At 54.2% G+C, this 26,641-nt stretch overlaps 1 protein-coding gene across 1 annotated transcript in view; it reads right to left on the bottom strand.

Moving 5' to 3' along the window:
• SPNS2 (SPNS lysolipid transporter 2, sphingosine-1-phosphate) overlaps positions 1-26,641 on the bottom strand; it is a 36,405-nt gene that overhangs the window by 3,624 nt on the left and 6,140 nt on the right. The window contains exons 2-9 of the mRNA XM_063110183.1: positions 19,009-19,074; positions 8,866-9,002; positions 3,165-3,316; positions 2,826-2,892; positions 1,472-1,614; positions 983-1,135; positions 662-851; positions 246-311 (exon numbers count right to left, since the gene is read on the bottom strand). Of these exons, the coding sequence (XP_062966253.1) occupies positions 246-311; positions 662-851; positions 983-1,135; positions 1,472-1,614; positions 2,826-2,892; positions 3,165-3,316; positions 8,866-9,002; positions 19,009-19,074 (974 nt within the window). The remainder of the gene's footprint in view (positions 1-245; positions 312-661; positions 852-982; positions 1,136-1,471; positions 1,615-2,825; positions 2,893-3,164; positions 3,317-8,865; positions 9,003-19,008; positions 19,075-26,641) is intronic.

The following is a 26,641-nucleotide window of genomic DNA, read 5'->3' as shown; positions in this document are numbered from 1 at the left end:
CCTGACCCTCGAGACAGCCCCCTCCACACCTCGTCCCCACATCTCTTCCCATCTGCCTTCTCAACCCTCTGTTCTCAGGCCTTGCCCTGACACAGACCCCAAAATCTCTAATCCCCTCCCTTCCTCTGAATTCACCCTCCCAGCAAGCCTTCCTTCCTGCCCACCCCCCACCAAACCCTGCCAGCTGCCACCGTGAGGTCAAGAGGCCTGTTCAGCATGAGGCAACATTGGCCTGCCTGGCTCACCATGAGGATGTCCGCGGTGATGGCCCAGTTAGAAAACAGCAGCGTCTCCCCGACAAAGATACAGATCTGCCCGAGAGAGAGCACGGCAACCATCAGGGGTCCTTCCACCCACCTGCAGCCCCAGGCTGCTCCCTGCACACTGGCTGCTGGCAGGAAGCCCCCAAAGCTTCCCATCCCTCCCTTGATGGTCAAGCTCACAGGGCATTGATGTCCCCCGCTTGATGGTCAGGCTCACAGGGCATTAACAGATTATCCAGACTTCAAGCCATGCCCACAGCCCTGAAGGACACCCAGAGCCCCTGGACAGGCCATGGACAGAGCAGGGAAGGCATCCAGAAGACTGCAGCCTCACTGTTCTGGAGCCTCCCCGGGCCCAGGCCCAGCTCCCCCACACCCCTGGCCCCCACCGCACTCACGTAGGCCCCCACGATGCTGCTCTTGGCGGCCACGAAGATCAGGCAGATGAAGATGGCAGAGCCCAGCATGCCCACAGCGCACACCAGCGGGTCTGCCCGTTGGGTCCGCAGGCGACACCAGCGTGTGGCTCCTGCACCCGTGACCACGCCCAGAAAGCCCGTAAAGCACGTGATGGCCCCAAAGATGAGGCTGTGGGGACAGAGGACAGTGGGATATGGGTTGAGGGGGAGCCAAGGTTGGGGCAGAGAGGTTCTCTTGCCCAGTGTCCCTCATCACCCCTCAGGCCCCTCCAGCCTGGCCCCACCTGTCCTCAGCCCTACCTGTCCTTGGCCCCACAGGGTGGGCTGCTGCACGTTTCTGCAGTCTTCTGCACAACTTGGGCGCGGTGCAGGTAGAGCGGGATCCACATGCCCAGTGCCCCTGTGGCGAAGGATACGGCTGACGTGGCCAAGGAGGAGAAGACATAGCTGCGGCTGGGGAGAGGTCGGGGCAGGGACACTGAGCTGGGGCCAGGACCCCCCTTCTGCTACACAAAGAGCCCCACATGTCAGGGCCCAGGAGGCCACCTCTTCTCCCCTGGCCTGCTGGCTCACGCCCTCCCACTAGGACAGAAGGTCTCAATGCCTCCCCTTACAGGCTCCCGGAGTGAGGGTTCAGGCTTCAGGAATGATAATCTCCAGGGGCCAAAATGTCACTGCCAGCACTGTGGGCAGCAGAGATGGCGGGGAGCCGCTGAGGGCCCTGGGTGGGCTGCCCTGCAGGGAGGGTCCCCTCTCTCTTCCCACCAGATCCCTCCCAGCAGTACTCACTTTCGGATCAGGGCCTTCATGTCACGGAGCCACGAGGTCCGTGCCTTCAGCTGCCCCCCAAGCTGGTCGGCATGGCCTCTCTTAGTGACAGGGACCAGAATGAGGATGAGTGTTCCTGTGATCATGCCCAGGACAGGGGACACCTGGCAGGGTAGGGAGCATGAAGTCAGGACACCAAGGCCCAGAGGGCTTTGCCTCTGCTGCAATAGGAGGGCTCGTGCAAGCTGCACCTTCTGGGGATCCCAGGTACTCCTCTGGGCTAGCGTCTGCCCAGCCTTCCTGACTGGGCTGCTGAGCATAGCCACTTGGAACGAGGTCAGTCAAGGGCTTAGGAGCTCAAAATGGACTGTCCGGACCAGGGACAGGAGGGGAGGGGCAGGTGCAGGGAAGACTGACAAGCTAAAGGAAGAAGGGAGAGATGATGGATGGGTGGGTGTGCCAGACCTGTCCCAACCCCTGGGTCTAGAAAAGTTCCCCAGGTGAGTTCCTCACCTCATGGGGCACTGGGATGGGACTGGCTGGCCATGAAGTTTCCAGCTAATAGGTCAGGTGGACTATCATTTGGGAGCACAGAGGCTCAGGAGCCCATTTGGATCTGCCCTGTGTCCAGCCCAGTTTCAAGAATGGAATCTCCAAGGTCCCAGGCTTCTCTCCGGACTGGAGTGGGACATCTTGGCAGCCTGGATTCTAACACGCCAGCTCCTCCACGAGCCCATGAGAACAGGGAAATCTGTCCCCACCCCCACCAGGCCTGGGAGCCCATGGCTGGAGAGTTCCTCTCCACGCCACCCCCTTTCACCCCCCACCAAGAAATTCCACGGAGGCTGCTTCCTTCCTGCTTTTGAGGAAAAAACACTTTGTCTTAAGCTTCCGCTCCTCCGAGAGACTGGGGATCTCTGTTTCCTCCGATTGCACTGTCCTGGGGCCTTGGTAACTCACCCCAAACCCTCCAGTGAGACAGGAAGTGGCTCCAGACCCTGGGGGCCCCCACACAGAGGTCTTGTCCCAGCCTCACCCTAGCACAGCACCAGGGCTCAAAGCAGGAAGCTGCACCGTGGACCTGGAATTTCCTGACATGGTGGGAGAATCCTTTGTCCTCTCAACCTGGGACTCCCAGGGTGGGAGATTCCAACCATCAGCCTGGGGCTGCGTCTGGCTCCCCTCACACCTGAGCTCCATGACACCTCTGTCTGGACTAATCTAGAAGAGCAAGGACTTCAGAGCCCAGGCCAGCAAGCAAGGAAGCCTGGAAGCCTGGAGGTCAAAGCCTGGGCACTAGGCTAGAGTCTCTGGATGATCCTGGGGCAAGGAATGGACTGGGGAATATCCTCATGGGAGGGCACCAAGGCCTTACCCGCAAGGCCCAGTGCCAGTCTCCAGATGCCTGCTTCACGCTGGAGCCAGTGATGTAGCCCAGGCCACTGCAGAGAAGTTGGACACACATCAGGTTGGGCAGAGACGGGGGCTGGGGTGGGGAATGTTCACTGGTCTGTAGGGCAGGCCACCCACCCCACCACCCAGCCAGCTGGCCAGGGAGCAAGCAGGTCCAGGCATTTCTCCAAGGCTGACCGCTGCATGTGTACTTAACTAAGGGCACCTGCCTGGGCTGGAACCTCAGGGACAGGGAATGGTCAGACGCTGAAGGGGACCTTGCCCAGGTCCTCACCCAAACCCTGGCATCTCCAGTTCTCACCTGCCCAGTGGGATGGCAAAGTAGAAGACAGACAGCATGAGTGTGCGTGTGTTCTTGGTGAAGAGGTCACCGATGATGGTGGGCGCAATGGTGGAGTAGCTGGCCTCACCAATGCCCACCAGCCCCCGCGACAGGACCAGCAGCCAGAAGTACTGTGGGGAGGGGCAGAGAGTGCTGGGAGCCCACCCCACTCCTCTGCCCACTCCCCCTTGTTCCCACTTTGCCCTCTGCCCCCTGCAGGGGCAGGAACCAGGGAGAAGGATGGAGCACAACCCATGCCTCAGCAGTGACTACAGACCCAGGCCACTCCAGCTTTGGTTTGCCCCGCTGCATAGTGGGTCTGACTGGGCCTGGTTGGCCCAGTGCTGGGATGGGATTGGACTTGCCCACGCTGAGAGCTGTATGGCCCAGACAGGCCCATCTGTCCCCATAAGCACTGGGAACATAAGCCTGTGTCTCCACCAGCCACCAACTGGGAGACCTCCTCCCTGGGTCTGGCCCCACCACAGCAGCCTCAAGTCACCCCCACTCTGGGTGCCTCCCCCAAGCAGGACGGTCGGGCCAACTCTGACAGCACTGAGGGCCCAGGGTGAGTGGGCAGGGCAGCCCAGTGGGTTCAGAGCCCTTCCCCCGCAACACATCAAAGGCAAAGCCCAGCTGAGCTGCAAAGGGTGGGGCCGTGCCAGCTGCTGGTGGTACTGCCCTTTGATGTGGACCTGCCCCCTCCAGCCCCCCAGCTGCCCAGGGCCTGAGAACTCAGCCTGGTCATCTTTCCCCGGCCCCACCCTGACCATCCATCCGGCCAGCATCGCCCACATCCAGCCCTCCCTGGGCCTCCCCAATTCCCCTCTCCACCCCATCTTGCCCTCTGCACGCACATGGCACTGCCCAGCGTCTCTGACCTCCCACTGCTGTGCTGTTCACCCTCTCACGCTCCCCGTCCCCTTCTCCACTTAGCTCCACGTCTCTGTTTCTCTTCCTGGGAATCCACCACCCACAGCCTTTGCCTATTTTTCTGTTGGTGGTTTGTCTTTTTCATATTGATTTATATTTGCTTTTTCTACATAACAGGTATTGATCCTTTATCCTCTAGGTCACAAATATTTGCAGTCATTTTTCTTTCAACTTTATGGAGAGTTTCCCCATCCAGAGTCTTCATGTTGGTTTGCTTAATCTGATGCTGTCAAATCTGTTGATTTTCCTTAATGGCTTCTGGATTTCACATCTTGTTCAAGAAGGCCTACTCCATCTCAAAATTATGAAAATACTCTCCTACATTTATGTTTGTGATATTTTAGAGGGAGAGAGGATGGGAGCAATTTCATCGATCTTGCTCATGCACTAGCAGACAGACGGCTCCTGCTCACCCCCCTCCACCCACAGGCACCGCTGTACCATGTGTGTGCTGCGCACCCATCTCTGCCTGAGCTTGCACATACAGGTACCAAAGAACAACACCAGCGTCTTCCGTGTGGTTTTAAAAAATGGACATAAAAGGAACCAACCGTTCCACGCATCTGATCCCACAATTTGCTTTTCCCCTCATTCTTATCTTTGTGAAACCCATTTACGCTGGTTAATACAGATGCAGTTCATGCTTTCGCTGTCAAGAATCTCACAGTATGAATACACCCATTCATCTGTGCCTGCCCAGGGATGGTCACTTAGATTGGTTTCCCGTTTTATTCTATTACAGTACTGCGAGGAACATCCTTGCACACATGTGCCCACAGGCTGGAGTTTCTCTCTCGGATATACACCTGGAAGTAGAAGGCTGGACCGTGGGAGGTACACGGAATTTCACGATATCTTGCCACTTTGCTCTCCAGAGAGGCACTACCAATTTACACTCCCATCAGCAGCGCCTGAGTCCTTGATTCCCCACAGCTTTAATAACACTTGGTATTGTCAGCCTTTTTAATTGTTGCCAATCGGATGGGTGTGAAGTCATATCTCATTGTTGTTTTAATTTGCATTTGCCTGATTACTCGAGAGGCTGAGTACCATTTCCTCCTACATGAATTGGTGGTTTGGGTATCTTCTCCTGGAATTGCCTATAACTACCCTTGGCCTATTTTTCTACTGAGTTATTTGTCTTTTTCTTGTTGATTTGTAGTTCTAGATTTTTAGAGTTTGCTTTTGCTTTACTTTCGCCTCGCTGGATTTTACGTTGCAGGATGGTTTGACATGCAAACCAAACTTTTTCCAGTCCAGATGGGTAGTCAGTTCTCCCCATACCTCGTGTCTGAGATGCAACTTCCATCCTACAATAAATGCCTGTAGAAACAAGGACTCAGTTTCATAGCTCTGTCAGTCTGTCCCTCCGCTGTTTTGGTTAGAATAGTCATATTTTAATAATTGAGAGGGTAAATTCCCTTTTATGTTATTTTCACAATGTTCTTGGCTGTTCCTGGACATTTTCTCTGCCAAATTAATTTCAGAATCACATTGCCAAGGTCCACCAAAAACCCCCCACGGGATTCGGATTGTGACTGCAATGAATTTACAGACTACTTGGAAGTGATCTCTCTTTCTCTGCCTCTACCTATCTTCTCTCCCTGGCCCCCTACCCTTCCATACACCCAAAGGGGGGCCCAGCCAGGCTTCATGATCCTGGACTCATTGGTCAGTCCCAGAGGTCAGTGACCAGGGGCCTGGCCAGGGGCAGTACAAAGCGCAGAGAGGCCCTAGAGGCTTCAGTTCAGTCCCCCCCTCCTTTTTTTTCCCCCCCAACAGAATAGGTACTTATTTCTTACTCATGTAAATGTTAAGTAGAAGGTTTTGGAATAGAGTTGGGAAGATCTCTGCTCTCCCAAGGCCACCCTGGGTGTCATCTACACTTTAGTCAAAAAGGACATAAGAAATCAGGGCAGACCACATCAACATTCTCTTGTTGCCAGGCTGGAAAGTCATGATAATCATTTGTGTCCATATTCCCCTGGACAGAGCTCAGTCACATGATCCCATCCACAATAATTAGAGGCTGAGAAATGCAAGATGTGTGTCCAAGAGAAAGGAAAAGGATTTGGGGAGAACACAAGGCCAGTCTCTGCCACAGAAGATTTCTCCCCCGGGGAAGCCTGCTTCTCTGCTTCTCTGAAGCCTGCTTCTCTGAAGCCTGCTTCTCTGCTTCTCTGAAGCCTTCTGCTTATGTGTTTTTCCACACTCATTACATTTACAGGGTTTTTCCCTGTGTGAATTCTCTGATATACAAGACGGGCTGACTTACAGCAGAAAGTTCCCACGTACTCTTCACATATGTTGACATGGTTTCTCTCCTGTGCAAGTTCTCTGATGTACGGTGAGGCCAGACTTCTGCTGGAAGGTTTGCCTGCACTCTGTATTCATAGGGTTTCTCATCTGTGTGAATTCTGATGCCTGCTGAGGCGTGACTTCTGCAAAAAGGATTTCTTGCATTCACTACATTTAGAGGGTATATTTTTCATGGTTTTCTTGTGTATTTTTTTTTTTATGTTAAATATCTTTACTTTTCCTGTGTGTATTTTCTGATGCTTAGTGAGTTCATACTGTTTAGAGAATGGTTTCCTACATACATCACATTTAAAAGTTTTCCTCCCTGAGTTATCTCTTGGGCAGTGAGAGCTGACTTATCACAGACTTTCCTAAGTTCATTAAATATACAGGTCCTCCCATATAAAATTCATAAAATTATGTGTAAATAATATTGGCTCTGTGTTGAAGGCTTTCCTTTGTCAACTACATTCAAAAGGCTGTCGCCCAGGTTGAATCTTGTAATGCTAAGATGCTTACAACATCTGAGGGGTTTCCCAGTTATATTACCGTCATCGGGTTTTCCTTCCAGCACAGTCTCATCAGGCTGCCCAGGAAGATGCACACGCTGATATCCATCACACTCCTCAGGCCCCATCCGTGAATAGTTCCCATTATTTATCATCAGTTTTAACATAATATTTGAGCTCAAAATAAATGTTTTTCCTAACTCAACTCTCTTCTCAGTTGATGTTTTGCTGTTGGTGATTACAAGTGGACACGATGTCTACCATGACTTTCTTGGCTCCTCTCCATTGGGTCGACTGTCTGGACATCTCGTAGGCTCTGGCTGAAGATCACCTGAGGTTTGGTAAGGCAGTGCCCCACTGACGCCAGGCTGCTGTAGGTCTCCAACATCACATCCCTACACAGCGTCCTCTGAGTGCCATCCAGGTCCTGCCACTCCTCCCAGATAAAGTCCACAGCTGCATCCTCAAATGATACCCTGGAGGTTTATTCATCTTTTGTTGCTCCTAGAAACGCATAGAGCACTCCGGCAACATAACTCCATGGACACAGAAACCAAGCCCACCACCTGTGGATCATTGTGAGCCAGTCTCTATTTTTGACTGCAGTCACCAAGCTCTACCTGCCCCTCTGGGCCTGGAGCCCACCTGGGCCTGACACTCCTCCATGAAGCTGCCCCACAAGGCAAAGTTGTCCCTGCTAACCTGTCAGTTCCCTCTGCCCTCGTCTCCAATCTCCCTTCGATCAGTGTCAATCTGACCCCACCAATGTCTCCTTAAAACTCTCCCAGAGCTCAGCACTGTCCTAGGAGGAGGCCCAGGCCCTCCCGGGCCTGGCATTCAAGGCTCTCCATGACCCGGTGCCTGCCTTCCTTTGCAGCCAAAATGCTCTCCCCCTCATTCTCTCAACACACTCAACCATTTCGGCATCTCTGGGTTTCCTCCCTCTGCCCCTGCTATCTTCACCAAAGGCCTGATCTCCCAGTCCTGCCTGCCCAGCTCAAATTCTGCCTCCTCCAGGAAGCTTTCCCTGACCCTGTGTATTTCAAGAGACTGCTCTCTCGTATGCAGGGACTCTCGGCACTTTGTCTGCACATCTGGAAGGCTCTACGCATGGGAGCTCCTCTCACATTTTCCCACCCCCAAGCCCAGGTGCTTTCAAGGACAGGGCCGGACTGAAAGTTCCCTGAGGACAGATCCTGGTCTTCTCTCCTTCTTCTTCCATCTCTCTCTACAGCCGCTGTTATGTAATTTCTATGCTTGAATACCCCCAGCACTGGGAAACTCACTACCCCGCAAGGTAACATATCTCTTCTTTGGAAGAAAGAACAGAAATCATGATTTATTTAACACCCACCATATTCCAGAGTCTGGATATTCACTAGTTCAGTTATCTCTCACAAGAAACCTGCAAGCTGAGAAGTATTATCCCTATTTTAAAGATGAGAAAACTGAGGCTTAGAAAGGTTAAGTAAGTTTTTCCAGGTCACAAAGTGAAGTGGGCAACAAAGTTGGGATACTCAAACCTAGGACTGTAAGAGCCAAGTGAGTGACATCTCCTTTATGTTGAATTGATGTTTGCCTCCCTGGGACTTTGACCGGAGGAGTTAGCTGGTCATCAGACAAAAAGCAAACCGAGCAAGAACCAGAGAGGGGTAGTGACTCACCTAGGTTCCCACAGCAAGGTAAGGGCAGATCCAGGACTAGAACCCAAGACCCTCGGCCTTAGGCCAGACTTGCTTCCCCTGTTCCCAGCATCCTTCCCAAATCAGAGGGCAGCTCTCAGAAAGTCAGGATGGCAGACAGGGCTGCAAGTCCCTCGGTTGGGCCTATCTGCAGGGCTGGTTTATAAAAGTACCCAAAGACTAGCCACCTACCAGAGGGAGCAGGACACAGGAATGGGAGGAGCAGGGACGCTGGTGGGAAGCCAGGGCAAGCCTCACCTGCTGGGGGATGAAGGAGCTGGAGAAGGTGACCGCCGACCAGAAGAAGATGCCACAGCTGAGGATCACCTTTCGGTTGAAGCGGTCACCCAGGTAGCCGAAGATGGGGGCAGCCACCATGAAGCTGCAGATGAACACTGCAGGGAGAGGAGAGCTTGAGGGGCAGCCCAGGTCCCCACGGTCAGGCCACCTGCCCACCTTGCCTCAGCCTGTGGCCAAGTACCTGTGAGACCAAGCTCAGCCTGGGCCGGGGCCCGAGGCAGCAGCCCAGAGAGGGCTTGCTGGGCTAGGGCGACAGCGCAGCCCCACCCTCTCCAGGGCATGCCCACGGTTTGCTCAGTTTCAGGTGAGCCCTTTGTGCACTTTGTAAAAGAGTAAAGATCTCTTCATGGAACACTTTCTACATGCCAGTTGCTATGCCAGGGCTTACCACACAGTATCTGGTGTATCTTTCCAACCCACCACACCGACAAGGAGACAGACTCGGTGGGGGAAGTGACATGCCCAAGGCCCCACAGGTAGTAATGTCCCCATGGGGATTTGACCCCCTGTCCCTCGGACTCCAGCCTGTGTTCCTTATACTTTGCCACACAGCACCCCTCGTTATACTTGCTGCTGTGGACTGGAGGCCCCCCCAGCCTCACTGAGGTTTCATCCTCACTGTGACTGCTGAGGGTGGGAAATCCTACTACGGCAATTGAAAGGTGGAGCCTTGGGGCCGGCCCATGGCTCACTTGGGAGAGTGTGGTGCTGACAACACCAAGGCAAGGGTTAAGATCCCCTTACTGGTCATCTTTAAAAAAAAGAGAGAAAGGAAAAGAAAGGTGGGGCCTTGAAGAGATGATTGAATTCTAGGACCATCCTGTACTGAATGGATTAATAACGGTGGCCATGGGCGTGGTTCTGAGGGCTTTAAAGAAGAGCACAGGAGAGGTTTGTCTCTCTCTGCTCTGCCATTTTCTGCCATGTGAGACCCCTCCATTGCTGTAAAGCCACCACCAAAGAAGACCCTCACCAGATGTGTCCCCTGGACTGTGGACTTTCCAGCCTCCAAAACTGTAAGCAATAAATTCTATTTTCTTATAAATCAGCCGGTTCCAGGTATTTTGTTATAAGCAACAGAAACAGACTAATACACTTGGCAAAGAGGTTCAGAGAGGGAGGGGATCAATCCAAGGTCACACAGCAAATCAGGGCAGAACTGGGCCTGGAACCCCGGGTCTCACGCTTGCCAGGTCACACAGCCACCCCTGCTCCTAGTGGCTGGCAGAGGCTTTCCTGACAGTTAGAAACATTGTCATTCTTTCATTCAACCATCCATTTATTCAACAAAAAACAATTTTTTCAACTACACTGCACCAGGCACTGTTAGGTGTTTGGGATACATCAATGAGCAAAGCAGACAAAAATTCCTGCTGTCTTGGAGCTTTCATTCCAGTGAGAAGAAATAGACTAAATAAATAGATAAATAAATAACATAATATGTCAGATGGTGACAAGTGCTAAGGAGAATAAAGTGGCAGAAACAGGAGACAGGAACTGTATGTGTGTATGAGACAGAGAGACAGAGAGAAAGCAGATGTTAGAATATAAATAGGAGGATCAGAGAAGGTGACATTTTAGCAAAAACCTAGAGGAGATAAGGAAACAAATCATGCAAATATTGGGGCAAGAACAGTAAGTGCAAAGGCCCTGGGGCAGGAGTGCACTCAGCACATCTGAGGAACAGCAAAGAGGCCGCAGAGGCTGCAGCAGAGGGACCGAAGGGAAGGGGTAGGAGATGAGATTAAAAGGCCAGATGGGGTAGGACCTTGTGGCCCACTATGATGACTGTGGCTTCCATGGGTGAGAAAGGAAAATGCTAGAGGATACTGAGCACAGGAGTGACGTGACCAAGTTCTGTTCTTCCAGAACAAAACAATGATAGAGTCTTAGAGGACTACATGCAGGGGGGCCACTATCAGTGATGGGAGGGGCCTTGGAGGTCCCAGGTGGGATGAAGGGCCCCAGAGCAAGGCAGGACAGACCCTAGGTCACACAGCAAAGCAGCCCCCATCCCATCCCCCGGAAGGCAGTCCCACAGCTGATGGGCAGATGGCCAGACAAAGGCCAGGGCTGGGCAGACAAGGCAGCCACTTGGCTGGCCTCTGACTGCCGGACTGAAAGGACACAGGGGCTCGGCTGCTCCCCTACGGACCTGAGTCCCCGGGGAGGCAGAACTAGGAGACAAGAAAGAGGAAGGGGAGGAAGGAAGAAAGAAGGGAGGTGGACAAAGGAAGAGAGGCTGGGCAGAGGTCCCCGGACTAGGCTGGAGGACTACAACTGCCCCTCTTAATCTAGCAAGAACAGGATAGTGACTGCGTATGGACGCAGGGCTGGGGGACCTGCTAATCCCAAGTCTGTGTGATTTGGGGTTGGGGCCTTGGGTAGAATCGGCATAGAGGTGCTAGAACCTGGGAACCAGAGATATACTGCCCGGGCTCGAATTCAGCTCTGTTCCTTCCTAGCTGGGTAACCTGGGGCAGGTCACAAGCTTTCTGTGTCTCAACTTCTGTGGTGTGCTGATAAACGTCTAACCATTGACTCTCTAAAAAAAGGGGCAGGGGAGCCCTGATACATAGCGTTTGCCAGTTTTTGTGATGTAAATATTCCCACCATGGCTGATTTCAAGCTACTGATGTGATGTCACTGAGCAGAGCTGCGAAACGATGTGCAGTAGTAACGCGCCACCTTAAGGTACTCCTGCCATGCGGGTGAAAGAGACGTGATTCACCTTAACAACACTGACAATAGTTCAACACAGTCAGATAACTAGGAAGTGATGACTTTTGAGTATTTATTACCTTTCCTTAATAGAACTTATTAAATTGTGTTTGTATAATTTAGTTTTTAACAATGGTTGTGTTTAACAACCAGCTCACACAATTCCTGAAAATGTAACAATCAACTCTCATGAGCCAGTGTAAGCCAAAGCCAGCACGCCAACTTCCTCATCTGTATTTGAAGGTAAAAATAGCAACTCCGCAGGGTTGCTCAGAGTACTGGATGAGATAACGCCTGTAAGGTATTTAATTAAGGCCACACCCTGCCCAGAGTGGGCCAGCCTCTGTCAACACTGGGCCCTTGTTTAGTCAAGGCAGAAATTATTTCCTCACATCTAGAAAAAGAATTTTTCCTGCTGGGCTGGCCTCCCAGGACCTACCTGAGATCCCATCAGGACATGGGCAGGAAGGAGATTTCCAGCCACATCAGGACTTGTGCATGTTACAGGGAGGAGGAAAGAATAGTTCTCGCTGTGCCTGTCTGTGCTAGCGGGGAGCAGACAGAAAGAATCAAAGTAGGAGTTGCCCCCTGGCCAGACAGATCCTGTCCGTGGGCTACTAAAATGCTGGGGGAACCAGCCAGGAGCACCAAATCCTGCCAGACAGTGAAGGGAGGCTTCATGGAGACCGTGATGTCAAAGCTGGGCATTGAAGCATGCATAGGAGTTCACCATGATGATAATACTTAAAGTCAATAACATTTACTAAGATATAAAGTCCAAATATTATAAGCAATACCGTATAATGATCAATGAGGCATAATGCTTATTGTGAATAACAACTGCAGTTATCATTAACAGAGCACTTATTACAGGCGGGGCTCAGGGACGTACCCTGGACTTATGCACAGATTATCTCACTATTATCTTCATCTCACAGAGGAGACAACAGAGGCTGACAGAAGTGATGTCACACAGCTAATGCATGGCTGAGCCAGAATTTAAACCTCAATTTGGCCGACTCCAGAGTCCTTGCTCTAAATCACACCACAGACTGCCAGGCTGGGGAGGTGGAAGGTCCCAGCTGATGTTCCCAAGCTCAGAGAAAGTTCAGGGTGTATTGGGGACAGCAAGGAGACGGGTCAGGCTGCGGCATGAGAAAGTTGTGGAAGGAGACTGGGCCCTACAGACCAGGACCAGGTTTGGTTTTTAGTTACAGGGTAATGGAGAACCTTAGCATGTTCTGTTCTCCCCATCAAGGTGGAGAAAAGCCCCACTGGGTGGGTAGAGAGGGACTGAAGTCAGGCCTTTGCCAGACCTCGGCCATCCTGGTCCATCCTGGCCCATCCCCACCCTCCTGCTCACAGCAGAGCAGGAAGGGCAGCCCCTCTTGGCTCTTTGACCTCTGGCTTTCTGCCTGAATAGGTGGGTAGAAGCATCCAGAACCATAGGCGGACTCCTGTCAGAAGCAGGCACACCCCAACCCCACCTGCTGGCCCCAGTCTGACAAAGGTCACCAAGCACCGGCATGCCCTTAGCTCACCTGAGCCTCATCACGTCTGTCCTCATTTTACAGCTGGGGCCACTGAGGTCCCACAAGGTAAAGGAACCTGCCCAAGATGACATAGCAAGACAGGCAGGGACAGTCTGGACACTGCCTGCCCCCTCAGTGCCTTCTCTCTGGGGACAAAGGAGTCTAGGATCAGGAGGTGATGGGAGTCATCCTTGTGAGGATCCCTCCTGGCCCTGAACACAATCAGGAAGACTGTTCTTGGCAAGAGGAGCAGCACAGGCAAAGGTCTGCACACGGGGACCTTGCCCCAATGGGGACATATTGACTCATCCAGCCGGCAGGCAGCTCTGTTGAAATAAAGACCAGCACAGGCTGGGCCCCCAGGCTAGAAGCTTCCCCTGCCCACCACCCTGCAACCCCGTGGTCTTTGTTTGTTTGAGGAGAGCTTTCTGGGCAGACTGGCTGCCCCACCCCTGATTTTGGTAGGGGCGGCTTTCCCAGCAGTTCCCGCAGCGTGCCCAGGGCTTCCTGCGGTGGGTGTGGGGAAGCCCTGGCTCGTCAGCTCACGTGTGCTGAGCCCACAGGTCTGGGACAATGGAGCTGTGGGGCAGGGAGCCAGGGCAGAGGGGGCAGGGCTGCAGACAGCAGCCAGGGAGGAGTCGGGCACACACCTCGCTCCCTCCTCCTCGCAGGGCTGGCAAGAGGCCATCAGAGAGACGGGGGATGGACAACATGCCCAAGGTGCTGTCCACCTCTCATCACTCACTGACAGCACCCAGAATAACCCCCACTGGGGACTCTGTCCTGGTAGGCAGCCTCAGGACCCTGTCCATGGTGGGGGAAGCCACCCACACCACACACCAGCCTGTTTGACCCCAGAAGATGGTCCTGAAGCAGGAGGGGGCAAGGTCTGAGCTGGAGGAGCCCTGGGCATCCCTCTGTGGCCTGGGAGCCTGCACTGGCCCCTGCCTCAGCTTGGGCTGGACCAGAGCTATTTTTACAAAGTCCAGACTCAGGCTGTCCTATTATTTGGAAAAGACACCGTCCTCCACATCCTGTGGGCAGGGAGGATGCTCAGGCAGGCGTGGGTTGGGTGGGACAGCCCAGGGACAGCCCAGGCCAGCCAAGCTGATGGAGAGGACCTGGGACAGATGGCCCCATTGGTGCTGAAAAGCCCACCGTGCTCAGATCTCCTGCAGGAAGAATGGAAACCACCCCATCCTTTATACCTGCTCAGGGTGAATGAGGCTCTCAGGCCTCCCTGTGAACAGGAGGGCCCTGGGGCCACAGGGGCTGCCCAGCTTTGCCCTTAAAACCCAAGTCTGCTGAAGCGGGAGGATGTCGCTGGGCTGACCAAAGAGGGGAGGGGAACATGGCCAGAAGGAGACTCAGCCCCAAAGCAGAGGCACTGTCTGGTTTCAGTCTGAGCTGGTTCTTCCTCTGTCCCCACTTTCCCCAGACCCCTCCACCTTCATCCTGGTGCTTCCTTGTGATCTTACGAGCCCCAGCCCTGAACAGCCTTTAGCCTTCTCTGCCACCCTTTCTCTCACTCGGCTCCAGAGTGAATATCCAGATGCACTCATCTTACATGAACCTGCCCTGCTCCAAAACCTTCTCTGGCTCCCCACTGCCCCAGAGAAAATCCTGATGCCTTATGCCAGCCTTCAAGCCTTTCACACTCAGACCCGGTCTACTGTCCAGCCTCCTGCCCTTGCATTCTCCCCACACTCCAGCCCATGGCTGATGAAACACAAGTCACTAAAGCCAGGCAGTGTCACAGACAACCTTCACTCTCACCGCCCCCCTTCCCTGTGCTGCATTTATGCTGATTTCTTCAGCTCCATCTTCTAATTCACTTATTTTCTCTTTAACTGGGTCTAGTCTACTTGTTAACTCATATAATTATTAAATTTTTATTTTAATAATGACAATTTTCACTTCTAGAATTTTTGAATTTAGGTCTTTTAAACATCTCTTTGTTCTTTTTTCATAATGTACTATTCTTATAAATTCTACTTTCCTTTCGAGCTTTGAAAATTAAGCATACCTAATTTTAGAGTCCCTTTAAGACGAATCTATTCTCTGCAGTTTTTCAACCTTTTTTACTTCCTATTTGGGGGGCCAGCTGACTCCCTCTCACAAAAATGAGTTTCCTGTGTGTTCCATTAATTTTTAACTTGAGTTTATCGTCAGTGGGAATTGTCAGTGTCCCGTGCAGGCTCTGGGTCATAAAGGCTACCCTAAGGAGTAGTTTGGGATTTACTTCTGCTGGGGTCCCTGGACACATAAAGCCTAAACAGGGAAGGGAGTGAAGTCTCAGGCCTATATGGAACAGGGCCTGGCACTAGGCTCTCTGCATAAAGCCAGAGCAAGGAAGGAAATGTGCACACATCAAAGGGAACTCCACCAGAAAACCTGCCCGCCAGCCTGGGGGCACAGCTTGGAATCAGGGAGCTAGCCTTAGGCTCTGCGTGGAAACTGAATCCCCCATGTGACATGAACCCACATCTGCTCTGCCCAGTCCTCAGACTGAAGAAATTCCAGCCTGGAAACTGGGCCCGACTTGGACGTATCTGAGTAATGAGTATATGGAAGTCTGTTGTAGTATTTTCTCTACTTTTTATGTATGTTTAAAATTTTTCATGATAAAAATGTTTATATTAAAAATACTATAACAAGCTTCGAAGACATATATCTGGTCTCCAAACACTGCATCTCTTGGCTTCAGTTCCATCTCCCACTCCAGTTTTTGAGTTCAGCTCTTTGCTTCTGGCACCTGGGAATTTCTCCGCCAGCTTTAGCTTTCAAGCTCAGCTACGTAATTTAAACATGGTTTCTTGGCATGTTTTATCTAGCCTGGAGGGAGGAGGAGGGCTTCTCACATCTACTCAATCACAAACTGAGTAGAAGCCCTTTCCCCTGAACTCCAGCTCACCTTTCAAAGCCCCACTCAAATGTCCGCTCCTCGGGGAAGTCTTCTCCACCTGCCACCAGCCAGAGCTAGATACACACTCTGCCATCCACCTGGTCTCCCACAGTTTCCCCATGCCTGGGTGGTGGGTGGATGACACATTTTTTGCTCCCATAGATAGAAGGAATCCATCTGAGGGCAGCGATTGAGTCTGGGCAGAGCCCAGCACAGGGCCTGCCAAGTCATAGATCCAGTGGCAGCTGTCCCTTTAGGTGCAGGCCATGGGGGCTCCTGATTTCCCAAAATAGCAAGACCTATGAGTTGTAATTCTGCTGTGGGCTTTCACAGAGGCTAAGCTACAGCTCCTGCAGGCAACTCAGCGCCAGGTCGACCCTGCAGCAACCTGCCAGGGGGCTGCTGAAAGTGGGCTCTTTCCAAGCCAGTTTTCATGCTCTGGTCCCAAGGGGAAACAGGAGGGACAGGCCCAGGCCTAATCCTCAGGCACCCCCCACCCCCACCCCATCTCCTGGCCCCTGGTGCTCACAAACAAGCAGACAGCCCCACTCTCAGCCCTGGCCCTTTGATCTGGGCAAGCACCAACACCTGGCTGGCGCCCTCCACCTGGCTCCGACCTTATCAGGCTTGGGGAAGAGACAGGTGCCTGGGGCACAGGCAATTAGGTGACTTGCCTAGTTGCTCACCAAGTCATATCCCAGTCTAGCTCGACTGGCTTCTTGGCTCATATAGATGAAGGGGTGAGGACAGGAGTGGGTGGTAGGGTAAGGGCTATGGGGTAAGGACTAGCGGCTCTCTGAGAGTGCTGAGAATTCTCACCATGGCCCAGGGGCACCCACCCTGAAGATACCGGATGCCAGACACTCGGACCCCCCAAGCCAAGTGGGCAGCATGAGCAGAGGTCTGGGTCCCTATTCCAAACCTGTTACTCTCTCACCATGAGACCTTAAACAAAATGTCTCCCTCTGTGACCTCTGCCTTTTCATCTGGCAGGTGGAGCAGACAAAGAGAGCCTGCAGGATTATTGGAAGAATCTAACGAGATGATGCCCGTGGGTGATTTGTCCACTTCCAGTCAGGTCACCAGGGATACGTAGGGACTGTGCGACTTCACTCTCATGAGCCAAAAAGCCAGCCTGGGACATAACCACAGAAGGAACCAGGGTGCTCTGACCCTCACACCTGCCTTGGGGCCAACACCTTGCACCCCCTCCCTGGGAGGCCGTGCTGGCCCTGACCACACTCACTGGGGGCTAGATGAAGGAGGCTCGGGGTAGAGCCTCGCTGCAGATAGTCAGCAAGGCCAGACCAGGAGAGCGTGAAGCTTGGGCCAGGTCCCCAGTGACTCAGGGGCCACGTGGCCAGGCTTTCTCCTGCCCTCTGCTCACCAGGCTGGCAGCCCACTCCCTCCCATGCTCCCATCTGGCTTGGACTCCATCTTCCTGGCTATAAGTGCTGGTCACTGCAGGTGCAAAGCCCAGGAGGCTGGAGGGACTTGTCTCAGACTGCCGTGCAGGTTGATTTTCTCTGGCCCAGCCAGGGAGGCCCGAGAAAGGGCAGGGGAGGGGGTTGGGCTCATGGCCTGGTGGAGGTGATGTCTGCCAGGGCAATGGACCTGGCCTGCATTGGGCCCCCGTAGGGGATACTGGACCACACAACCTTGCCCCATACTAGCTCAGACAAGTCTCACTTATTAGGACTGAGCCCTGGAGCCATCATATCCCCTCAGAGAGAGGATGGCTTTCTCTGAGCCCCAAAGACCCCATATGGGATATAAGGACAGGTGGCCAGGCGGGCTGAGTGGCTGTGGCTGTCTATGAGCTCACAGAGGCATTGTGTGTACTGGAATGCCACCTAGACAGGTCAGGCAGGTTCCTGGACAGAGCCAGCTCACTCCACCCCCTCTCTCCCAGGACAGCCCAGGCAGGGGAAGGGGTTCATGGACTGGAATGCAGACCATCAACCTTCTCCCACACATCTGACTGGGCCCCACAGTCAGATGGACTCCAGGGCCAAAGGCCCAGAGATGAGCAGAAACCAGGCGAGGGTCACACAGCAAGGTTGGAGCCATGAGGTCCAGGCCTCCTGCCCCCAGCCCCTGGGATGCAGCACTGGACTGAGTCCCCACCCAGGCATGAGGGGTCCTGCTGAGAGCACAGCCCCTGTGGCCACAGCCAGGGGGAAGGCCAGGGAGCCAGAAGCTCAGGTCCCACGGGGCCAGGTAGGGGTTAGGGCAGGGACAAGGGAGACATGGCCTCCAGAGGGAGGGGCTGATAATCTGGGATAACTGCTTAATGGCCTCCCACACTGCCCCAGCCCAGCTTATAGCAGCCCGGAGGGCTGGGGCCCTGCTTCTGGCAGCCCATCAAGAAGGGGGCAAGGCACCTCGGGCCCAAGTCTAGCCCAGAATACAGGTTCTCAGGCTCCTGCCCTGGGTTTGGGAATGGTTCTGAGGCTGACCAGGTGGAGTTTTCTGCTTTGTCACCTAGGAGGTGATTCCCAGGACTGATGGTAATGGAAGAAATGGGGGGAGGGGCAGGAGATGGAAACAGGTCACCAAGGCTCTTTGGCATTACCTTACTGACTTAAGGAGTCCCCTTCACCAGCCTCAGGATGGAACTCAGATCACCGGGTGGTGAGGCCCCACAACCCAAGAGAAAGAAAAGAAGGGTGGCCTCCGCAGGCCTGGGCCCTCGGCCTGCACTCATAGACTTCCCGTAGCCCCTCAGGCAGGTGTTATGCATTTTGTTTTACAAGAAAAGAAGCAGAGGCTTAGAGAATTAGTGGCGCCATTTGTGGGTGGCATTAGTGAGATTCAGATGAATACCCATGCTCTTTCCAGGAGTCCAGACTGGGAAGAGAGACCCGTTGGAGAATGACCAACAGGAGGAGAACCCAGATGCCAACACCTGGGCAGGGGACGAAGGTGGGAGGTGGGCCTCACCTGACTGCAGCAAGCCGGCACCTCGGTCCTTGACCCCAAAGTGCTGCTGGATGTCCAGAAGGACGCCTGCAGGGGAAGACAGTGTGCTTACTGGCGATATCTGACACCCAGGTGTCCCAATCACCCCATCCCTGGGACCCCCAGTCCCAGCCCAGCCCTCTTTCCCACTTTGCAGGGCCCAGCCTGGCCCCATCTACAGAACTCCCATCCTGCTGTGATCTCCACCTTGCCCAGGTTAGCCAGGCCACAGAGCCCTTGGAGGCCAGACTTCCTTCCTGCCCCCATGGGGGCCTCCCATGCTCAGCCTGGAGATAGGATCCCAGCCCTCACTCAGCCACTGCAGGGCCTGAAGTGCAGAGACCGGCGAGGCTCCCTGTGGTCACTCAGCCCACTGGGAAGCCATGTTTCCTACCCACCAGCCTCGGCCTGTTGTCCATCTGTGGCCCACCCTGGATCAGGTGCTGCAACCTGAGCAACAGACATGGGCCCTGTCCTCAGGGACACCACAAAGCCCACAGCCCAGAGAGCAGTGGGAAGCCACTGAAAGCTGCAGTGAAAGTCCTCTGGCTGGGGAGAGGACAGGGGTGGCCCACCTGCATATGTGTACAAGCACATGCGTGCACACGCTCACCCCAGCGTCCTCAGGCTTATAACCAGGACCCCAGCCTTCAGTTGCAGCAGCCAGGATGCAAAGAGAGGCAGGGGAGGCCCCAGGCCTGCTTTCTTGGGGAAGGGGATTCCTTGAGGCCATACCTTCTCCCAAGTCCCCTGCTCTCCCATTAGGGCTTTGCATGTCAAGGGGGGACACCTAGAAACCACCCACAGCTGCCAACAGACAGATAGAGCCGTAGCTTGCTGGGGGGCAGCAGAATCCTAGACCCCTCCCACCTCTTGCAACACAACCCCTAACCCCTCAGGCCTCAGGGCCCCCGCTTCTGTTTCTCTGTAGATAGTAGGACCTGGGCCACAGGCCAGAGCCCCCCTGAGCACAGCACATGCGCACTGAGAAGGGACAGGGAGAAAGGAGGAGGAGACAGGGCCCCGCCTTTGGAGCACCCCATGCAGGGGACAGAGGTCCCTGGGAAACTCCCAGAGCTCTTCACGATGATGATGATGATGATGATGATGATGATGATGACTGCATTAAAACACTGATGGCTTGCATTACTGAGCATTAAATGCTTTATTTGTTTAATCCCCATATAGCCCTATGGGACTGATACTATTATCCTACTTGACAGATGAGGAAATTGAGGCATAAGAGGTTAAGCCATGTGCTCAAAGTCATACTACAGGCAAGTGGGGAAAGTAGAATCTCTAAGAACTGTATGAGGGTCCAGTCTGGCAGCTGGGGCTGGAGGCGCGGAAGTGGTGGGGAGGGTGGAATGTCACTGTCCCTCCTGAGACCCAGGCTGGGGCGCTGAGCGATTCTGTGGGATGCAGGTCCAGACCCAGCTGATGTCCCAGCAGCCTGACAGCCCAAAGCAACCGGCCTCTTCCTTGTTAATGCCCTGAGTGGATTTACCATAATTACCCATAATGAAGAGGCTGTGCAAGACCCAGTTAATGACTTAATAACCAAGGCAGGCTGTGGCCTTGCCTCGAAGGCGGAATCCAGGGGATGATCCAGAGCTGTGGATGGCAGGGCCATCAAGTGGGACTTCTGAGGTGCCCGGCCCAGCCTCAGAAGCTCGCAGTCCCATCAGGGCCTGCAGGTGGCACAGTTGGGACCATCTTTGGGAGCCGTCCACCTCCCAGCCCCCACCCACTCCCTCTCCTGAGCCAGGATGTGTGATCTGATCGCATCCCTCTCTCGAATAGCCACCATCACCTCTGACTCCCCAGCACCCAGGCCCTTCACCAGCCCACAGGCTGCAGGTTCAACCTGTCAGCCTCACTTCTCAGGACCCCACTCCTGTACCCCATGCTCCAGCCACCCCAAACTACTCATGGCCCCCCGAATCCACATACTTCCTCTTCTAACCTGTACAACCTTGTCAGCACGTGCTAATTCCTACCACTGTTTCGAGACTAGTTCAGATACCTCCTCTTCTGGGAAGTCCTCCCTGACTTCTCCCCTCCCACCACGCTCAGTGAGTTAGCTGCCCCCACTCTCCCCCGGCCATCCTTGTTTTAGCACTTGTCCTGCTAGGATTCATTAGTTCTCTAGGGAAGACACATAGGGACATGGATTTGAGTTTTTGAACCCACTGTGGCCAAGAGCTAAAAGCCACTAATTATCGGTTCCTGTTAAGTTCCAGGCACTATGTGAGGCCCTACAGATGGCATTTCTGTCCTTGCCATCTATGCTGGTATTTATGATTATCACCCCATTCTACATATGAAGAAACTGAGGCTCTAAGACATGAAGTAATTTGTCACACAGTATATTAGATTTTGGAGGTGAGATTTGAGACCAGGTCTGTTGCAGAAAACTAAAGCTCGTTCTTCTGCTATGCTGCCTCTGGGGGGCTTGCTCTTGCCCCATAGCCCAGAGCTCAGCACCCACCGGCCCACAGGGACTGTTTGTGGGGTGGATGTGAGTGTTGCCTCATCCCCCACTAGACCACAAGCAAGGTGGAGGCCATGGCAAGTCACCTCCAGAACACAGCACAGTGACTGTCACATTTTGGTGTTGGGTGGACAAAAGGATGGGTAGAGTCAGGCGGAAGTAGGAGGGTCCCCATCCACAACCCAGAGGAGAGACATGGATCTGCAGCAGCCACAGGTTCACTTTCTAGGAGGGAGGCCGTATCAGCATGGCCATGATGAAGACATGCCGTGTCCACAGCAAATTTGAACACTCTCGCTTCCTCCCTGCAGCACATCCCAGCCATCCAACTGGACACACCCCCATCCAACAACTCAAAGGCCTGGCATCTGCCTCTGCCTACAGGAAGCCTCCCCCGACTTCCTCTACCACACAGGGCTCCTGGTAGGGGGAGGAATATTTCTCCACATCCAGACCGACATCCAAGGTCCCTGGGAACGCCTGGGCAGTCTAGACCCCAGGAAGTTTTGGATGCCCCCTGCCACCCTACTACTCCCAGGAGCCCAGCCAGAGAGAACCTTCCCAGGGAGCAGGGCTTCCTGCAAGCCATGAGGCCTGAGGTCAGGCCCTGTCTGAGCCTTTCTGTGCTTGTTTCCCCTCTCCTGGGCCTGGAAGGGGCCATGGCCACAGGAGGGTGAGATCCCACTGGCCGCTGGCACAGGAAGCATGTGTCACAGCAGCTCGGCCGGTTGCCTCAAATTTTCCTCTGGGCTCTAGCCTAGCTTGGCCCACACACCCCCTCCTTTCCTCACCACAGCCTTATTTTTAGCCCCTTTCCTGGAGGCTGAGGTTTGGTGGGTCACAGGACGGGCCTCACGCCCAGGAGCAGCCTCCCACAGCTCAGACCAAGCCCACCCCACCAGCCCCACCAGCCCTGGGGCATGCAAGGTGGGGCTCCCACCACAGACAGCCCCAGGTGCCTCACGGTCACGGTGCACGCCCTCCTGGCAGCCACCCCGAGTCCACACCCAGAATCGCCCTCACCCTCACCCCCAAGAAAACATTCTGGAACAGCAAGAGCACCTGAATTTTCTCATCCATTGATAACAGTTATGCCCTCCCAAGTCCCCACGGGTCTCAACTCTTGTCCAAGGCCAACCGTCCCCTGCTCTAGGCTGTCTGTCCTGCCTCGCATGGATCTTGCACCGAGTTGGCCCCTGGCTTAGGCTATGCTTTCGGTCCCTCCTGGCTTCTGTCTCCTGAACATCAGCCATGTCACACCTCTCTCATCCTGGTGGTGAGAACCATTCTGCTCTCCTCCCTTCACAGCTAAAGTTTTGGCAAGCGTTCTCTCCCCTCCCCAACTTGACACACTCACCTTCATCACCCCCCCTGAAACCAACCACCCCCTGGTGGCTCAACTCCACAGACTCTCTCATCCCTCATGCACCAGCCTGCTGGACTCTGATTCCACGGCTCACCACCTGGTCCCCATTCCCAGAGCGGCTCCTCTGCAGCACCCAGGCCAGACACCAGAGAGTCGGCTGTGATACCCACTAACTCCCTCCCTCAGCCCCATGAATGGGCCCCAGCGATTCCTTCTCTTGCTTGCCAGCCAGCCCCCTCCCTAGGCTCCCTGCCGCCAGCCTCTGCCTGCCCACCAGGCATCCCTCCTGCGGCCCAGTCTCACAAGCACTTGCCAATCTCCTGCTAAGTTCTAGGTCCTGGGCTGGGGACCTAGATGCCACAGACAGTTTCTGGACTGAAGAAGCTAATGCTGTTGCCCAGTGGTTGTCAACTCTGACTGGGCCTCAGAATCACCCATGAGTTCAGATTCCACTGGCCCAGGCCATTGGTGCAGTAATACTACCAATAACACCAACCATAATGCGCCCATTAACATGCATCAAGTGCTTACTACGGTCAGACACTGTTCTAAGAGTGTCAGCTCACTGAGTATGTTTGCCACCAACTCTTGGTGGCTCCCTACTGCTGCCTGAATAAAGCCCAGACTTCTAGCATTTGAAACCTCCATGATCTGGCCCTAAACCAGCTCTTCTCCCACCCACAGTCCCCTCTTCACACACACACACAGAGCCCCTCAGCTCCAGGCAAAAGGGAACACCACTAGCTGTGATCTTTCATCTCCCTGAGCTTCCATTTCTTCCGTGTAAATCAGGAGATCAGTGATCCCCAAGTATTCCTGAGAACCCCAATCTCCTTTAGGGAGGGCGCTTGTTAAAACACAGCTTCCTGGGCCCTTCCCCAGATCTGCAGAATCACCTCTAGAAGTGGGGCCCAAGAATCCATCAATGCACTGCCCAGGTGATGGGAAACCACTGGCCTGGGTGCCCTGAGCGCCCCGTGACTTGCGCATCACAGCCTGCAGGCCTCCAGACCTCGACTACAACTGTGCCCTCTTCCTTATGTCCATCTCTCCCTGTTAAGATCTGTCTCACCCTCCAGGGCCCAGATCCAAGGTCACATCAACCAGGGAGCCCCTCTCCCTCCTCTGAGGCCCTCAGTGAAGTCATGCCCATAACCTCAAGGCACCCCCAGAGCTGGATACAAACTGGCCCTGACTCACCCAGCCAGCTGCTCCCAGATGCTCACAGTGACCCCCCATCACTGCTGGTCCTGCATCCCCTCCCTCCTCCAGCCAGGCCCAACCTGCTGACATCATGGAGTCCTCAAAAAGGCCAAAGGGTAAAAGGAAACCCACACTGACCTTGGGAGCCCTTGGCTTAAACCAGCTTCAGATGTGAGGTTCAGACAGTATGATCCTGAGTTTTCTTCCTGCCTAGTCAGCCTGGACAGGCCATCTGATGCTCGAGCTTGTTCCCCCAAGCACCGTCATTATCACTCCATGTCACCCTGCCTGAGCCTCCCTCAGAGCAGCAGGCAGCTTAGCTGAATTCTCAAGAGTGTGGGCTCCAGAACTAGACTCTCTGGGTTTAAGTCCCCATTGTATGATCTTAGGCAAATTACTTCACCTCTCTGTGCTAGTTTCCTCTCTGTAATATGGTTTGATTTTAAGACTGGCTTCATATGGCTGTTGTTAGGTTTAAGTAGGTTAATCCACATAAAGTGTTGAGAACAGAACAGTGCCTGGCACATAGTAGGTATTCAATTAATGTCAAAATGTTATCAGTGATTATTAACTAGTGGGGCAGAACATAGCCCCGCCCACAACCAGAGAGCAACGGGGAACTCCCACCTCAATTTTCTTTTTTCCAAAATGGGAACAGATGCCCCGAAAGACAGGGCCTAGGGGTCTGAAGGATGGGCCATGTTGCCATGGGCCAGTCCCTCTCAGAGCGACCCTCGTCCCCGTGTGGGGGCCTGAGAGCCTGCTCACTCTGGGAGTCTTACCCCTGCTCCAGTGCTTGGCTGCAGCTCCCGCCCTGGTAATTATAGGGGCCTGAGAGCCTGGCTCTGCTGACCTGGCTCTGGATGGCTGAGGCTGGGAAACCACAGCCTGGCCCCCACCGGCACACCCCCCTCCAACCCCCAGCTTAGGGATAGGGCCAAGGCAGTCCCTGAGCCAGGGCCCCAGGCTCTCAAACACACACACTCATACCTGCCCCTGAACTTCCACTGGGCAAGATCCTGCCCCCACCCACCAGGAACCAGCTGAGTGATCTCCAGGAGTACCCGGCTCCTGCTCTGAGCCTCACGGTGGCCCTCTGATAAATGGCCTGGGATCCCAATACAGCCTTGCTGGGTCCATTCCTGAATCTCAGTTGAGGTTGTTCTACATGTGTGGACCCCATACTCCCATGTCATCCTATAAATCTGAGCCATCAATGTCTGGACAGCCTAGTGGTCATCTCTGCAGGGACCATGAGGATAAGGCTCCCAACCCAGAGCATCGGACCCTTAGAAAAACACCCCTCCCCACCCAAGAGCCCTGCCCACAGACCCCACAGCCAAGAGAGCCCTCCCTTTTTCCCACCGTGTTTCTATGCCCAGAGTGGGCGGGATCGGGCAGCCGGGCCTCTGTCCTGTGGTTCCAGTCTATCATTTGGGGCCAGATTTCCTGGAACCAGACTCTGCCTTAGCAATTTGGGGGCTCTGCACAGCCACTCCTTTTCCAGATCAGCCTCCCCAGCCCCCTCCTGGCCTAGAGACTCCCAAGACCACCAGGGGCCACGGACAAGGTGAACACAGCCTTATCATGACCCACGGAGGGTGCAGCCAGTGTGAACACTGACACAGGATAAGGCAGGGACATGGGGGAGAGAGAGTGGGGAAGAGATAAGAGCCTTCAGAATGGTGCAGCTCAAGCCCACAGCCCTCGGCCTTCTCCTGGTGTACTGCTTCAGTGGCCAAGGGGACCAGCCACTCCTGCTCCCACCTCTCAGATGGAAAACTGAGATGCAGAAGGTGAATGGGACTGAGTCCACGGGACCAAGCAGGAGCTAGGCTAAGGTGGCCTCCGAGCTCCCGGACCTGGCTTGTGTTCCCCACCTTCACCCCAACAACTCCCCAAGAAGAGGCTTGACAAGTCTCCTCTCAACATCCACACCAGCTGTCCTCACATGGGTGCTACAGACAGTAGTGTGACCATGTAACACCACCCCTCCCAGGCACAGCCCTTTACAGTTTACAAAGCCTAATCATGCTCCTTGCCTCCTGGGATGACATTCAGCAAATCCATGCTTGACAGTGAAGGGACCACAAGGACCTCATAGAGCTACCAGTTGAGGTGCAGGGAGACCCCAGCAAGGTCTCCAAGAGGGCAGAGGACCAAGGAGGTAGGGGGCCAGGTCTTCATCCCTAGCCTCCAAGTTCTGGCTGGTGCATTGATCCTGCTTATTTCTCCTCTGTGCAAATGCTTCCACCCTCACCATAGCTCCCTGAGGGCCCCACCCGTCAACCTCACGGTCACCAGGAGGGGACCAGATCCAGAACAGACCCACACTCTGCCTCAACCGCCTCACTGTGTGACCTGGGGCCAGCCCTTTGCCTCGTGTGCCCTATCTGCAGAAGAGACAGGGCAAAGCCACCACAGCCCCCTCCTGAATGTACAGAAGCTGCTCTGCCCAGCTTGGGGGTGGGGAGGTTCCATTGTCAGGGCTGAGGACTGGGCAGACAGGGACCACCTCTGACCACTTCCTCCCATTTCCTTCCTGGAGACGC

The sequence above is a fragment of the Cynocephalus volans genome, chromosome 10 (genome assembly GCF_027409185.1).
Source record: "Cynocephalus volans isolate mCynVol1 chromosome 10, mCynVol1.pri, whole genome shotgun sequence".
Taxonomy (NCBI): Eukaryota; Metazoa; Chordata; class Mammalia; order Dermoptera; family Cynocephalidae; genus Cynocephalus; species Cynocephalus volans.
Note: the sequence above shows the minus strand (reverse complement) of the source record. Positions and strands in the feature narration are given on the sequence as shown.